This window comes from Rhipicephalus microplus, chromosome 5 (genome assembly GCF_043290135.1).
Source record: "Rhipicephalus microplus isolate Deutch F79 chromosome 5, USDA_Rmic, whole genome shotgun sequence".
NCBI classification, from domain to species: domain Eukaryota; kingdom Metazoa; phylum Arthropoda; class Arachnida; order Ixodida; family Ixodidae; genus Rhipicephalus; species Rhipicephalus microplus.
The window spans coordinates 99,376,644-99,392,807 of record NC_134704.1 but is presented as its reverse complement, the minus strand read 5'-3'; the positions used below and the strand labels follow the sequence as shown (position 1 = coordinate 99,392,807).

Below are 16,164 nucleotides of genomic sequence, written 5' to 3'. Positions count from 1 at the left end.
GGTTTTTTAATCCATTTGTCGTGCAGAAGTGCAAGAGAGCCAACCGGCGTGATCGCGGTGAAAAAAAACCTCCGCCAGGGTCGGGCTCGGCGCTGCCGTCGCACCGAGCCGAGCGCGCGCGCTCGTGTCGTCGTCCTATCAGCGACGCTTTCCTCCGAAACTAAAGAAAAAAGCCATAACGAACAAAAACAAAAACAAAGCGCGCTTCGGTTCTAACAGGCGCTGAAGTTCGCAGTCTCTCTCCTGCTCGGGCCGGAAGCGGCCGGCGTTCGCGCTCCGACAGCCTTCCTAGTGGGGGCCTCCCGCGGAGCATTGCTCTTGCTTCTCCGCAGCTGTTCTTCCACGTTGTCTCCTATCGCACGGCTTTGCTTCGAAGAGTTCTGCGGCCTCTTCTTCGGCGTTTCGTCCGTTTATTTTTTGTTTTATTTTCATGCTTGAGTGGTGTTTCAAAATTGTCCAGAAGAGCCGTGTATGTAATTCTATCGCTCGATCACAGTCCTTCCAATCGTTCACCCCGAAGAGTGGCAAACCGTCCACGTGCTTGATCGAATGCCGCGACATCAAGTGAGGTCCTGACACGGTGTGCCTGTAGCCGAGCTGTCTTTGTTGCTTCTCGCGCTTTGGCGGCGCTGTATTGTGAGCTGCGTGCCCCCGATTCGCTCGATCAATTATCGAATTCTTTTTAATTTTTTTACCCTTATTGTGAAGCTCTGAGAACGTTGCTGCAGGCTAAACGAGAAACGTGCGTTGTCGTCGAGAATTCGCCGAATGGAGTCATCTGTGCCGTGTGCTACTGTGCGTTGTTATTAGATGCCGACATCAACAGATAGAGAAGAATTTCTGTGGTCAACATCGACGAAATCAGTTTCGATGGATGCCCAAAAGTGTGAAAATCAAGCACTTGCAGTATAGGTTCACTGAACCTGTGAGAGTGCGTTTCTGCGCAAAGCGTGTTGCTTTTGTGGGATCTACCTGGCCCGGACGTACAAAGGCCGAAGCTGTCGTGACCTCTGGTAAGTGACGCACAAGGTATATATGTTCTACTGATTCACCTACCGATTGCTGTATGCTGTTTTGGTATACTTGTCTCGCTGTTGAGAGGTTGAGGTTTATAATACTTCGAGTACTTCATTTATGTAAGGTCTGAAACAAAAAAATCAAAGAAAAAAATTGGTATACGATGTTAACAGTGGCTGAGTGCTGTATGGGCTAAAGAACACATATATGCTAATGCTAACACGTGACCATGCTAATGCAAAGCTTGCTTCCAAAAATTCACACTGCGATAAACGTCCACAAGCTCGTATTTCTAGTGCTACTCACAGCATATGGACTAACACTTTATTGCGCATATAGTAACTAATAACTGTATATCACAAGCGCCTGTCCAGTCCGCTGTCCACTAAGAGATTATTCAGGAAGATGTTCGTCTTTTCCTGAAGATGCACTTGAGGACATGAACCAAGTAATTTCTGTAATGCGAGAAATCGTTCGTCCAAACTCGTTAGTTCTCGTAGCTTGTTTCATGGTGTATATTCTTAATTGAAGATGAAATGGACGTGGGCCGGACATATAGCGCGTAGACAGGATAACCGCTGGTCATTAAGGGTAACTAACTGGATTCCCAGAGAAGGCAAGTGAGTTAGGGGGAGACAGAAGTTTAGGTGGGCAGATGAGATTAAGAAGTTTGCGGGTATAAATTTTGGCAGCAGCAAGCACAGGAGCGGGTTAACTGGCGAAACCTGGGAGAGGCCTTTGTCCTGCAGTGGACCTAGTCAGGCTGCTGCTGCTGCTGCTGCTGCTGCTGCTGTTGCTGCTGCTGCTGATAATGATAATGATGATGATTCCTAATTGTGATGCTGCAGTGAATGTGTGCGTCGTGGTTACGGGGCGTGTTCACCACTCGAGTCATATTTGCGACCAATCATTGTTACCTAGTGGTTAAAGTTCTCGGCTGTGGCGGCCACGTTTTCGATGGAAGCAAAAATGCTGGAGGGTCGTGCATTTAAATGAAGACGTGCTTCGAAGAGTCCTAAGTGGTCTAAATTTCCGGAGCTCTCCACTATGGCGCCCCTTATAATTTTATTATCGACTTGGGGCGTTGAACACCAATAATTATTAATAATGACCTATACTTCCGGGAAGTGCGGATACACCCGTAGTTGTGCACCAAATTTTTCTTTACGGCGAAAATAATGAATACACACAAACACGAAATACTGAAAAACAACATGTAGTGACGCACGCACATAAAAAATTTTTAAGTCTAGGTTTCTGTTTGCATCTTGTCATTGTTTTCGCCTCTAAAAACATGGATCATGCTAGAGCTCAGCCTTTAGGAGTAGAACACGATAGCGTAATTGGGCCCCATGCGATTGCTCTCCTTAATGGCTAGCCTACTTTCGGTTCTGAGTGCATGCCTCAACCATGCCGTAATTTTATATGCTCGTAAAGCTCGCGTTTCGAAATTTCCTTGTATGCCTACAGCAAGTACAGTTTTTAAGAGCCCACTACCCACAGTTCTGCCTTTTGCGAATCAGCGAAAGGTTACTCTGCTCATTCGTAAGGCAACACGCGAACCTACGAAGCTGCTCTCTTTGTTGATGTTTTTGCAGCTGACGATGTTGGTAATGGGTATAACAAGCACTCTTGGCAAAATCCACATGTTGTGACGCCTGGCACAATTTTAAGCTTCTGCCACGCATTGTATGATGCGTTAAAGATACTCTTTTCTATACATGACATTTATGTAGTGTTTTAAAACAAGTTTCAACCAATAGCATTGCTATACGGTAGGACTTCTGCTGGCCACGCAGACGGCTTCGATTCTATGCTCACTCAAACTAAAAATCTTTATTGTTTATTTCACTAGTATCTTTCTCAACTTTTTGTTTACGGCAAGATGATAATTTTTAATTATAACCATTGACACCAATTTCATAGTTTCTGCAGAACGAGCTCTTAACTTCTATCTCATTCAAATCTGGCAGAGAGGGGGATGGGGGGGGGGGTGACTGTCACCCGCGAGTGAGATATTTGGTTGTAAGGAGCTTTCACCGGTCGATGTTCATATGCCTTGGGCGTTTTTTAATGTCCAAGGAGACATCGGTGGCGTCAAGTGTTCGACGCCAGTGAGCCCTCTACCGTTCTGGTTTAGGGTATCTAGAAGAGCAACTGATTGCGTCAGCAGGTGAACCGACGCTGTAGAAGCAGAAGCATCGCGTACCCTGTTGCCCATCAAAAGCATAAAAATAAAAATTGTTTTTTTTTTCGCAGAATTTACTGGGCCGACAACAAAACAACATGCTTAACTTTTATTAACACACATTACATCGGTGCTCGAAGAGATGTGAAGGAGATGTTGAGAAGAGTTTGCAATAGCCAGTTAATAAGGCAGAATCCTACCTGGAAAACACAGAAGTAGAATGTTACCCTAGCGAGTACGAGTTACTCCTTCATAGACCAATCAGACGTTGTCCTAAGCCAAGGGGATGGAAGCCACTCGCAGATGTCGACATCAAGCTAACCACACGTGATAGAAACCTCATTCTTAAAAGTTTTCACTTGATCCAATATCCTTACCTTTATTAGTATTACCAAGAAAACGGAAATGGTCATCAGACCTATTACTCTAGGGTGCCTAATAGAAAGGGATGCCTAAAAAAGGCAATTTACTCCGAATTTACTACGCCTTTCTCATGTGCCAAATCATTGACGTAGCAGCCATGCACAACTGACACAAGCTCAAGAAAAAGATGCTTAACACCCTCGTTAAGTAAAACATCAAAAGGGTGCTCGGTATTCTCATGACTGCATGCACAAAACGCATGTTTATTTATTTATTTATACATTTTTACATATACCTACAGCGCCCTCTGGGGGCATTGTTGTAGGGGGGTTTACAAATTCAAAGTACATTTAAATCAGTGGGAACAAGTTGAATTGCATAGCACTAAAAAATAAAAATAAATAATAATGTGTATATTAGGCGAGCACAATACGCTGTACGAATATTATAAAAGCACTGGAATCGCCCCAGCTGACTCTATCTTGCTGTTTGGCGGGGAGAAGAACGTTAGCCATTCTGGGCTTCAATCCAGTGTTGACAGAAGAGAGAAGCTATGGAACCACCGAGGAGCAAAGAGAAAATATTCTTGTTGCACCGATCCCTTGCAATACACATCCGCAGCACAATGAGGGGAGGCGTAGAGCAAGAGTGACTACGATCTTGAAGAAGATCAAGGATGATGACCAGTTGGTGTGCTTCGTAGATGCGGCATAATATGGAACGCTCATCTCACTATACCGTGGTCGCAATAGATAACAAAGGTCAAATCATTTCATTGGCATCACTGTGTGGCACCACTTTTTCTAAAGCGAAGCAAGTTGCTACTGCTTTGGCACTCTTGCATGAAAAAAAGACACAAGTATACTAAAATTCTAGCTCGGTAGTCTGTGTGTTTGCCTCGGGCTTCATTGCGGAAGAGGAACACGAAGTTCTGAAGAACAGGGCCATAACTATGCGCACGATCACTCGGTTCCCGGCCCACCTAGGTCAAAATTTGAACTCGCTCACCAACTTTAAAGACATCGCCCACTCCCAAGTGCACGTAACTCTCCTCACGGGAGGAGAAGCCTAGTGACAGTGCCGGGTTCAAGAGTTTCAAGACGATTTATTCACAGTTAATGAATTCCCAAACACTTCTATCTGGAAAAAAGGGTATTTCCTCCGCCTCACAAAAAGCTCAAAAGACCCCAGGCGACGAACCGTAGGACGCTGCAAACTAATTCTTATTCGAGTCTTGCTTTCGTGCTTTGCCTATTCCCATGTAACGTCAGCTCGCAGTGACCTCGCTGGAGGGGAACGTGTTATTTCGAGCACATGCTTTGGCGGTGCCCCTCGTTACGTGCGGACAAGAACCTCACAAAGCAGAAATGCAGCTCGGACCTCAAGAGCTCGGAATATCAGTATCAACTTTGGGCTGACCAGAGAGCTTTTGATGCGGCTGTTAGGTTAGTTCCAACTGTCCCCACGTGAGAACATCCTGCACTGCCGCCCTAAAGTGTGGTACTTTACCGGGTCTTTGATTATTGTTCTTCGTACCGTAGCACGTGTATTTAACTGTGCTGTGCTTGATGTTTTCCACTGCTGTATTTTTTTGTGGAGCGTCACTTTTCTGAGAGATTTCCTGTAGTTTGTATTAAGCTCAGTTTCCACATACTCCTGCTTATTTTACTATTGCCAAATTAATCAACCTTTTTCTTACAAATTCCTTAATAACGCGTGTTTTTTTTTACATTCTAAGATTGTTATTCTGAATTTTGTTTTCAATGTTTCATGGGTGTTTACATTGAATATCAATAACACGATGTAGCCAGCCCTCTCTGTAACACCCCTTCAAATGGGGCTGTTAAGAAACAGCCAAATAAATGGAACTTCAGGGGTTTACAAACTAGCAGAGAGATGGTATGCATAATACAGAGCCGCCTATGTTCTATCAAAACAGGCTTTCTTGAAGCTCTGTGAAATTACGTTTATTGATTCTCGTGACGTCAATCACGTTTTGAGCGAGTGAGAACGTTGTCATGCCCTTGTACAGTTGCGCTTATTACGAGTAGCAACACTCTACCTGTACTCAAAATGGCGCCAACACTGCTACATGGCACATACATAGACATTGGTGAAATAATTTCTCATATTATCGTCGCTCTCTGAACCCACATGACGTTTGTCAGATCAGCACCTCATCAGATGCGCCCTATCCACCGTTCACTACCTTCTCAGCTAGCACTTTCCTGCTCTCACGCATCGACCAGCTTTCGTGAGTGCATGTTTTGCGGTCATGGGGGAGAGAGTCCATCAAGTAGTGACTCACGGTGGAAACTGTATGAAGTAAGTTTTTGATCAGTTGGGTACAGATCCGTGGGGCAGCGTCTTGCATTCCTCGTGTTCGTAATATTGGCTGTCCCGTTGGCTCAGTAAAAGATACGGTGTTTCGAGAAAGCGCGTCGCCCTTTGTGGCAGTATGTGGGCAACCAATAGGAAAGCGTTCCTGCAGCGCAACTGCATGCGCCGACATTGAAAGCGCTGTGATGCAGCGGTGGTATTGCTTTGAGCCAGAAAAAAAAAGGAGCCCGAAGGAAGAAATCTTACAACGTGTGATATTGGAGTAGAAATCACGTTTGTCGCATCACCAGGGGAAAACGCTCAGAAACATGTGTGACGCGAGCAGCTTGACCCCTCCAATATAGCGCCGCATCACGACCACTCTCTGAAATAAAGCGGTCGTGTCACCAAGTTTGTCGCATGCGTGTTCTTTGCTGTAGGCGTTTCCTTCAGCTTCAGGAAGCATGATACATGCACCAAGATTTGTTCATTTTAGATAAAGTATTCAGTAATGCTCTACTTATGCAGTCCATTTTCTGTTTCGCGGTGCCGAGTTGGGCAGTGAAGTTGATGCATAGGTGACTTGGTCACATGACCACACAAGGCTGTTACGCACATTGTGCCGAGATTCATCTGCTCTCACACACACATGCCACACAAGCGCCAGCAAAACGAACGTGCTGACAGTCACCATGGCCAGCTGCAGTATCATCCAGGCAGTTGCAAGGCAAAAGGCAGCCAGAAGAAAACAAAGCATTTATGTTGATAACGTATGTACAGTACGCTTAAGGAGGAGGGGAACGCCCCGCTGTTGGACGCGCGCAGCATCTCTGGCGGAGGCCTTCGTAGCCTGTGAAGGACGCGTCGAGTGTCACTCTGAAAGCAACCAGTGTCATTGACGAACGCACACAATACTCACCGTAGACGACTAAATAGACAGCTAAATGGACGGCGGCCATCTTAAGTCTCATTCCAATTTTGACGTAGCCGGCAAAGTAGGCGGCTCCGAGAAGACCACATCGTAGACAAATACGATGCAGGCTACTTTGCTGTCTGAACAAGATGGCGACTCGGCGAATCACTCAGATAGACCTAATCTCATCGGAATGGTCGTCTGCACACAAGCAGACGCTTCTCCTGAAGCTCAATGTGAGTAGCGTTTATTTTTTCAGATTTTGACACAAGTTCGGCCAGAAAATACAACTCTTATGTTTGTTCCTTTTGGATTTCTCTTCTCGACGCGAGGTGGCGCCTCGTCACGTCAAAGCCGTCTAAATGTGTTCTAATTTTCAGACAGCATAGACTTGGTGCTGTCTTTTAAGAAGCCTGCGTACACTGTCTAAGAACTGGAACACAGGCAGTGTCTTTGCAAGGGACACCAGCACACACTTAACAGCAGCCTCATTTCGGAGATGGTGGAGGTGAGTCACGTCACTACAAATTTGGTGTGACGTCTCGACAACTGCCGCTGCTTCTCCTATTTTAAAACGTCAGTGTTGCTGCGCAAGCAATAGAAATAGATCGCGAAAGAGAATTCCGCTACACATTTAAAATTGAATTAAAATATAGTCTACGAGTTTGTTGTGTCCGACCCTTCGTGTGGAGAGTCCTTGCATACAGAGGAAACTCTCAACGGGATTGGGATAGCTTCAAAATTCGGTGGCACTACCCCTTTAAGGTGGGCAAACGGCTCCCATTGAGAAGCGCGCGTTTGCACTGGCATTGAAAAAAATGAAGGAGGCGTTGGTGAGTTACACTGTTCAGGCTTGGGGTCATTTTAACCACAGCCAGCGTGTCGCAACTCCTATTGATCGCGACTGTGCTTTGCTGTTTTCTGGCGTCAGGTCAGTTTTCTGGCGTCAGAAAACTGGTTCAGTAAAAACGAAGGCATCTTTTTTCCCATAATACGGGTATGCGCAACTGTAATCTGCATGGCCTATCAGAAAACTGTCATTATGGCAAACGCATATCACTGAGAACGGGCAAATTACACTGCAGACAACTTCCACTGATACGAAAAAAGGTTACAGTTAGCCCAAAAAATGACGCAAATGTCATGGTCAGACTATTGGAATGCGGCACTTTGAGATGGCTGTGGCTCGCTTAAAACATGCTGTATACTAACACGGTAAACACAATCTGGTATTCAGGTACCACTGCCATATTAAAGAGTACGCGGACAAATTATGCTGGTGTCAGACGGGTGGCTCTTGTTGACAAACATGGCCCAAGTCAGATCAATTCAGATTAGGCTTGATCAGAATCAGGGGATGCTACACGGTGATTTTTAATAACGATCAGGCTCGATTGGAATCAGGACTACCGCGATATGCGAATAGTGATGTGCGGCTTGGTGATCGCGATTCTGACTGACCTCCGTGCCAATCTCGATCCGAATTCGGCTGCACCATGCCGCTGCAACCACGCAAGTAATCGCAATCAAGTTAGGTCTGGATCTGCCGTGATCACTAATAAAATTGCCCGTCAGGCCAAGGTCTTAGGAACCTATAATAACGAACGCCACTAACCCTTATCATTGACTCTACTAAACAAACCTCTTGTTGTCATTCTTCGCGTTTTCAATGCTTAGTAACCTCATTGGATTAGCAACCCTGCGTGAGGTGCATTCCGGCAAGGAGCTTATACTGAGGCATCTTCTTGCGTTGTTTGCGAACGCTGCGCGAAAGAGATAATAAGGATAGTAAACACCGAGACTGTACACGAGAACACCGGTGCAGACAATGAGATTTGCGCTTGGTAAGCTTCGTCGCTCTAGTGAAGTGGCTCATAGCCAGAGGATTGACTAACGGGCTGTCCCCCCCCCCTCCCCCAATCCGTTTTTTTTTCGCCGTGGTATCCTCAGAAAAAAATAGCATTCAAACACATCTGTCTCCCTCCACCCCGTAAAAAATGCTGCCCGTGCCCCTGCCCACTTGTTTGGTTGTTCGTTGCTAATTACTGTTAGAATGCTCACTTGGGCTAATCAGCTAAGACTTCGTCGTCCGAACGTTTAGGTGACAATTTGAAAAAGGGAGGAGGGGCTGATGATGAAATGGACTAATTGAATCAGGTGTAAGTGACACAATACAAGGAAACAATGCTGCAACTGTAACTTGGCAAGCAGACCATACAGATGCGTTAGCCTCATCAGGGCGCTTTTGAATTTATACGTTAAAATATATAGATTCGCCAGTGCGAAGAAAGGCGGAACACTAAGGAAAAACGCAAACATACAGCGCTGAACTCACAACTTATTCATTATTTAGAACGCAGGGTCTTTAGTGGCCATGCATCGAAGCAACAAATAGACAAACTGAAGAAACAAAGTGATGAAAACCATCTCACAACTGCTTGCCAAAAAGGCAATCAAACGAAGATAACCACACACTCTAAAGTTCTTATACCACAAAGTACGCTCCCATTATAAAAGAAGTGAAAAATTTATGCTTATCCTAAAATGAACTAGGGCGAATACGTTAAAGCCAGAGAATCTTATAGGGATCTACACACGAGAGAGACAGATAAAGATGCAAGGAAAGGCAAGGAGGTTAACCAGACGCACATCTGGTTTGCTACCCTGCACTGGGGAGGGGATAAAGGAGAGAAAAGAGGTTGCAGAAAGATGACAAAGTAAACATAAAAAAATCTAAAGCGTTAAAAACGGAAATAAATTATCACAACAGTGTAAAGCACAGAATAAATCTATTCGAAATGCATTCGCCTCAAGTAGCTTATGTGCTTATTTGAGAAGAATATGTAATGCCTGTTCACACAATTTTCCCACAGCTTCTGAATTTCAGCTGTCTCTAAAATTTCTCTAAGAATTCGTTCGTCATGCCTGCCTAAAACAATGCTAACCTCAAAATGCGCGTAGCAGCCGCAGTCTAGGCAGTGCATCGCTAAATGACTTCAGGCAACCGCTGACACGTTCTGCTGGTGTTTTCCAAGACGGACACATTGACAGTGAAATGTTGCCGCCACCATGCGCCTGTGCACCTGTACCATGTTCTCGTTGCGCAAGGCATTTGACCGGTGTGCACTGGGCCTGTGTATACATCCGAAAACCACATTTCGTACGTGCGCCCTTCTCTTCAGTCATCTATCGTACCGGACCTATTGGTTATCCTTTCCAAAGTACACACACACAAACACACACACACACATATATATATATATATATATATGTATAAATATATATATATATATATATATATATATATATATATATATATATATATATATATATATGAGATCTAACAGACAGTAATGCCAAGGAATGTACAGGGGAAGTTATTAGAGCCAATGGAATGTAAATAAGAAGAAAAGTGGATGAAAAAATAACCAGCCGTGAGCAGGAATCGAACCTACGACCTTCGAATAACGCGTCGAACGCGTTATTCGAAGGTCGTAGGTTCGATTCCTGCTCACGGCTGGTAATTTTTTCATCCACTTTTCTTCTTATTTACATTTCATTGGTTCTAATAACTTCCCCTGTACATTCCTTGGCATTACTGTCTGTTAGATCTCATTGATATTGTGTTAAAACACGGAAAAAGGAGCCCTTATTTATACACTTCTTTCCCTTATAAATATATATATATATATATATATATATATATATATATATATATATATATATATATATATATATATATATATATATATATATATATATATATATATATTATCAAAGCCCCCAACAGAGGGCTCTGCATGATTTAGTGGGCAAACAATATAGACTTAATAAAACAACGATTATATGGCATTCATAAATGTATCTGTGCTGTAATGGTCGACGGCTCTTGAGAGAAGATCGTTCCAGTCCCTGACTGCCTGAGGGGAAAAAGGAATGATGGTGGGCTGTGGTGCAAGCACGAGGGGGTAGTAGACGGCCTTGTGGTGACTTAATTGTGCGGGCTGAAGTCCGATGGGCTGGTTCAATGGGGGAGTTATTAATGAAACGCGTGATACATTTTGTGGTATAAGGACAGCCTATAGAAATCTTACGACGTAGGTCGTAAACCTACGTCGTAAAAAAAAAGGTTAGGTAAACCTGCTTTACTTTTAAGGGTAGTAACACTGGTGTATTATGAGTAATCAGAATAGTGGATGTAACTGCACGGTTTCGAGTTATGTCGGTAGATTTACTTCAGTTACTTTGTGTAAGTCTCAAATGGCGGATGCGTGTTCGAGTTTTGGGTGAATTAGAGTTTTGTAGGCTAGTAGTTTTACTGAGGGAGGGGCAACATGTATGTTACAACGAAATTAACCAAGAGCTTTGTTAGCATGTTAACTCACCAGCCCAGCTATTGCTGACCCGCAGGGCAGACTTTGACTAGTCGTCCTAATGAACACACCGAAGCATGGTGTGCGGAAACCGCTGACAAAAGCACGAAAAAAAAACGCCAGGCCTGCGCGTAAGGCGCAGCACAGTCACAGCGTAAGCTAGAATAATGGCCTTTCAGAGCATTTTCTAAACACATATTTGGTAACTACTGCAAGCACACATGCTTGATACCCCCTAGGTCGCTAATAATAAATTTGTTTGGGTAGTAGGCTGGCATTCGCAGTGCTACTTTTCGTCATCTTTCTGAGAAGCGTGGTATCCGCTAAACACTTGCTAGGAATTTTGTGCCAATTGTTCATGCAGTGGCTGACGACGATGAGCGATTGTGGCTGAAGTGGGTATGCGCCACAGTTAATAGCGGAACAAGAACAAGCTTTTGTGATGGATTGGAGCATCGGACGGCCCATTTGTTACGCTATTCGCATTGTGCGACGACTGGTTTTTTTCTTTTGCTGTTTTAAAACGCTTTGTATAAGTTGTATTAACGCGATTGCTTTTCCGACGTCAAACCTGTCTAAGGCAAGTTTGACAATTTACAAGCAACGGCGTAACTCAATGGTTAAATGCTGGGCTTGCAACCAGCGAACCCGGTTTTGAGCCCCACTGTGTCATTTGTGCTAGTTTTTTTTTTCTAATTTCACGCGATGTGGTTACGGACACAGGCGGCGGCGGCGGTGGTGTCGGGCAACTGCACGTGACCCGACTTGTGATCTCATAACAGCTTTCGCTGTAATAAATGCCCAATAACAAGCTTTCTTTTCAAATTTTTCTGCCGCATTCGCAAGGGGCGCGATGAAAGTGATTTAGCGATCTTCTCTATGCAGAAGCTTTCGCATGTGTGTGTGGTGCGAGCGAGGCATGAGAATAATATAATGTCAATATAGCTAAGGTGATGACCTTGCAGTGAATATGACCCCAATGAAAACTGGGCAGTCTTAGAAGATAAGATAGTGGAGTTTGGTTCAGACCACCTAGGCACTTCCATAACTAGTCCACAATTAGAGCGCGTGCACAGGCTGGGCAGATTGATTTACCACAGATATACGTAGGCCAATTATTGTCAAGTTCACATTTTTCAAGGACAAAGAGCAAATTTTGTCAAATTCGCGTAAGCTTAAGGGAACTAATTTTTACATACGCGAAGATTTTTCCATGAAAACGCGACAAGCTCGCCATAAACTTCTGGAATACGCAAAGGCTCAAAACAAACGCTTTAAGCTATCCGTTGATAAACTTCGCATTGACAATAACACCTACGTTTTCGATCACTCTAGCAACGTAGTTGTGCTATCTACGAGATAGCTAGAGGCTAACACGAGCACGCGTAAGCGGAGTCATTTTAAGTCACCATCTTTATCTGTGTCTTTTACTAACATTCGAAACCTACTTCCCAAGAGCGATGAGTTGAGTTCTTACCTAGATGATAGTGATGCCGACATAATTATACTCACGGAGACTTGGCTCTATCCAGACGTAACTAACGAGGAACTGTTCCTAGATAAACACAACTATAACATATATCGACGTGACCGTATTCCCGTATTTAAGTCCGGTGACAGGCACTCGCCCCGTAATTATCAACCCATTTCACTTACATGCATCTCTTGCAAACTACTTGAACATATCGTGGCTTCTCATATCTACGATCACCTTGAATCGCACAACTTCTTCTTCTCCCATCAGCATGGCTTTAGAAAAGGCTACTCATGTGACACCCAGTTATTCGAATTCATGACTGACCTTCACTTTAATATGAACGCTAACGAACAAACCGATTGCCTCTTCCTTCATTTCGCCAAGGCATTCGATACTGTCCCTCATTGTCGTTTAATCTCTAAATTGGCTGCACTCCGTATTGATTCATTAATCTTGTCTTCGCTACGAAGCTTCCTCTCTTCGCGTGAGCAACTTACGGTGATCAACGACATTTCATCTAACCTTTGCGACGTCACATCCGGTGTTCCCCAAGGCAGTGTAATAGGTCTGTTACTTTTTCTAATATGCATTAATGATTTGCCCGATAACCTTTCATCCACAGTTAGGTTGTTCGCTGACAATTGCGCCATATACCGCAACATTAAATGTTTTAATGATCATTCCACTCTCCAAAATGACCTTGACCTAACCTTGCGGTGGTGCGAAACTTGGCAGATGTCCTTTAACGCCTCTAAATGCAAGTTAATCTCGTTCACTCGAAAGCATAACAATTCATCATTTGACTATAAGATTAATAACGCTGTTGTGTCAGCTACACCACCTTACAAATATTTAGGCGTTCACCTTACATCGGACCTATCCTGGACTACGCTTATAGCAGCTATCTCATCGAAAGCATATCAATCTCTCGGATATCTTCGCAGAAACTTGCGCAACGCTCCTTCTAACGTACGCGCATTATCATATATTACTTATTTTCGCCCATAGTTAGAGTATGCACCATCCGCATGGTCACCATATCAAGATTACTTGGTACGCATGTTGGAAGCCGTCCAGAATAGGGCAGCGAGATTCATCTCCGGAAACTACGACTATCATTCAAGTATTACCCTAATAAAACAAGACCTTTCATTTCAGTCACTAGAAATACGCCGCAACATCGCTCTTTTAGGTCTGTTTCATAGGTATATTTATAGTAACGAAATTCACTGTTTGCCACTTTATTCTTCTGCGCGAACTTCCCAGCGCATTCACAATGCCCGTAGTTTTATGCGCATTCATGGTCACACGCAGGCATTTAACTTATTATCACTACCTCGAGCCATTGCATAGTGGAACGGTCTTCCGAATCATGTTGTATTCATTTGTAACCGTGAAATTTTTCGTGACAACCTGATTTCGTGGCACTCTACTATTGTATAACGCTGTTGCACCTTGATTTTTGTAATCTTTTATATATGTATATATTTTTTCGTCTGCTTTTCTCTTTTATTGTTATTTGATTGATTTGTGGGGTTTAACGTCCCAAAACCACCATATGATTATGAGAGACGCCCTTTATTGTTATTTCGTTTGTATACTGATGCCCCCCTTACTCAATGCCCTTCAGTGGGCCTGTAGGGTACTTTGAATAAATAAATGAATAAATATGTTTGGATTCTGTCATGCGAAATCAAGGAATAATCTCTTGAGCTGAGCTCTGCACTTTGGTGGGCCCGACTCATGGACGCAGTGGCGAGGAGCATGTGTTAAATCTTTACTCCATCGGAAGCATAAGAAGCGTATACAAAGGAGTTACAGAGATGCACTGAAGAAAAATAAAAAGGAACAAAAATAAAAGTAGGAGGAAGTACTAGGACACGTAATCAAGCTGCTCGACAGAAAGGGTTTTTATCCCGGTCGTGCGTTCAATTCTTTCGTTTTTTTTTTCAGCCTCCTTTTCTCGGTCCGCATGAAACTCTGTCTGCAAGATTAATCGCATCGATCGAAAGCAGCCAGTGTCTGGTATATCTCATTTGATGCCTCTTACAGAGTGCGAACACTATCACCTACCATGGTCTGATGTTTATCAGAGCGTGTTCGGTTGCACCTTCCGAACTCCCTTTTCTTTTCTTTCCTTTTCTTTTCTTTTTCTGCTGACACATCCCCTAAACTCGTACTGAAAATTGTTCCCTTATAACGTCCTGGACTCCCTAGTCTGAAAACAATAACGAATATCAAGGGACCCTAGCCCATTCCGAGTACGAAGACGAAAGAGGGGTACAATTGGCGCAAATTTACTTGCAAGTAATTTAGTGCATATCATGCTTCTCAGAAGATATAATAGTGAATGCCGGCCTACTATCCAGAAATGATGATTAATAATGCACTATTGTGTTTGCAGCAAGTGTGCTTGCAGCGTTTACCCTATGAGTGTTCAGAAAAGGCTCCTAAAGGCTGCTCTTTTAGCTTTCACTGTGGCCGTGCTGCGCCTTCCGCGCAAGCCTGGCGTTTTACAGCGAAAGCTATTATGGGATCAAAACTCGGGTCACGCGCGGCGCCAGTTGTTCGCCGCCTCCGCTGCCGGAATCCGTAACCGCTATCGTAACATAAAAAAAAAAAGCCAGACCTGCGTGGAAGGTGCAGCACGGCCACAGCGAAAGCTAGTAGAGTGGCCTTTCAGAGCCTTTTCAAAACACTTTATTGGGTAACTACTGCAAACACACTTGCTCGATACCACTAGGGCATTAGTATTGAACTTTTGGGTAATAGACATGTATTCGCTAAGCTATTTTCATCATTCTTCTGAAAAGAGTGGTATCCGCTAAACACTTCCCATGAATTTTGTGCCAATTGTTCATGCAGTGGCTTACGATGATGCTAAATTATGGCTAAAGTGGGTATGCGCCACAGTTAATAGGGGAACAAGAAGAAGCTTTTATAATGGGTTGGAGCGTTGGACAGTCCACCCGTTACGCTATTCGCATTGTGCAACAACTGGTTGTTCTTTTGCTGTTTCAAAATGCTTTATAAGTCGTATTAACGTGATCGCTTTCCCGACATCAAGCCTGCCTAAGGCAAGTCTGCCAACAAGTAACAAGCATCAACGTAGCTCAGTGGTAGAATACTGGGCTGGCCCCCAGGTTCGAACCCCATTGTGTCTTTGGTGCTAGTTTTTTTTTTTCATTTCTTGGGATGTGGTTACGGACACCAGCGCCGGTAGTGGCGGCGGAAGCGGCGGACAACTGTTCGTTACCCGAGTTGTGATCTCATAACAGCTTTCACTGTAAAAAAAAAGAGGCTAGTACTAAGGACACAGTGGGGCTTGTACCCGGGTCTGCAGCGTGCCAACCCAGCATTCCACCACTGAGCCACGTCGGTGCTTGAGACATATTCGCAAACTTGCCTTAGACCAGTTTGATGTCGGGCAAGGAATCGCAATAATATGAGTAATAAAGCTTGAAACAACTACGAGGCGTCACACAATGCGAATAGTGTAATGAGTGGGCCATCC

At 44.1% G+C, this 16,164-nt stretch overlaps 1 protein-coding gene across 4 annotated transcripts in view; it reads left to right on the top strand.

Moving 5' to 3' along the window:
* The window catches only part of LOC142817880 (uncharacterized), a 259,330-nt gene that overhangs the window by 35,734 nt on the left and 207,432 nt on the right, over window positions 1-16,164 (top strand). For 3 of the 4 annotated variants that reach the window (XM_075895811.1, XM_075895813.1, XM_075895810.1), the window contains exon 1: window positions 258-1,013. The exons of the other annotated variant lie outside the window; for it this stretch is intronic. In XM_075895811.1, coding sequence (XP_075751926.1) covers window positions 875-1,013 — 139 coding nt within the window. In that variant the 5' untranslated portion in view covers window positions 258-874. Of the gene's footprint in view, window positions 1-257; window positions 1,014-16,164 lie in introns of those variants that run through there. 4 annotated transcript variants of the gene reach the window in all.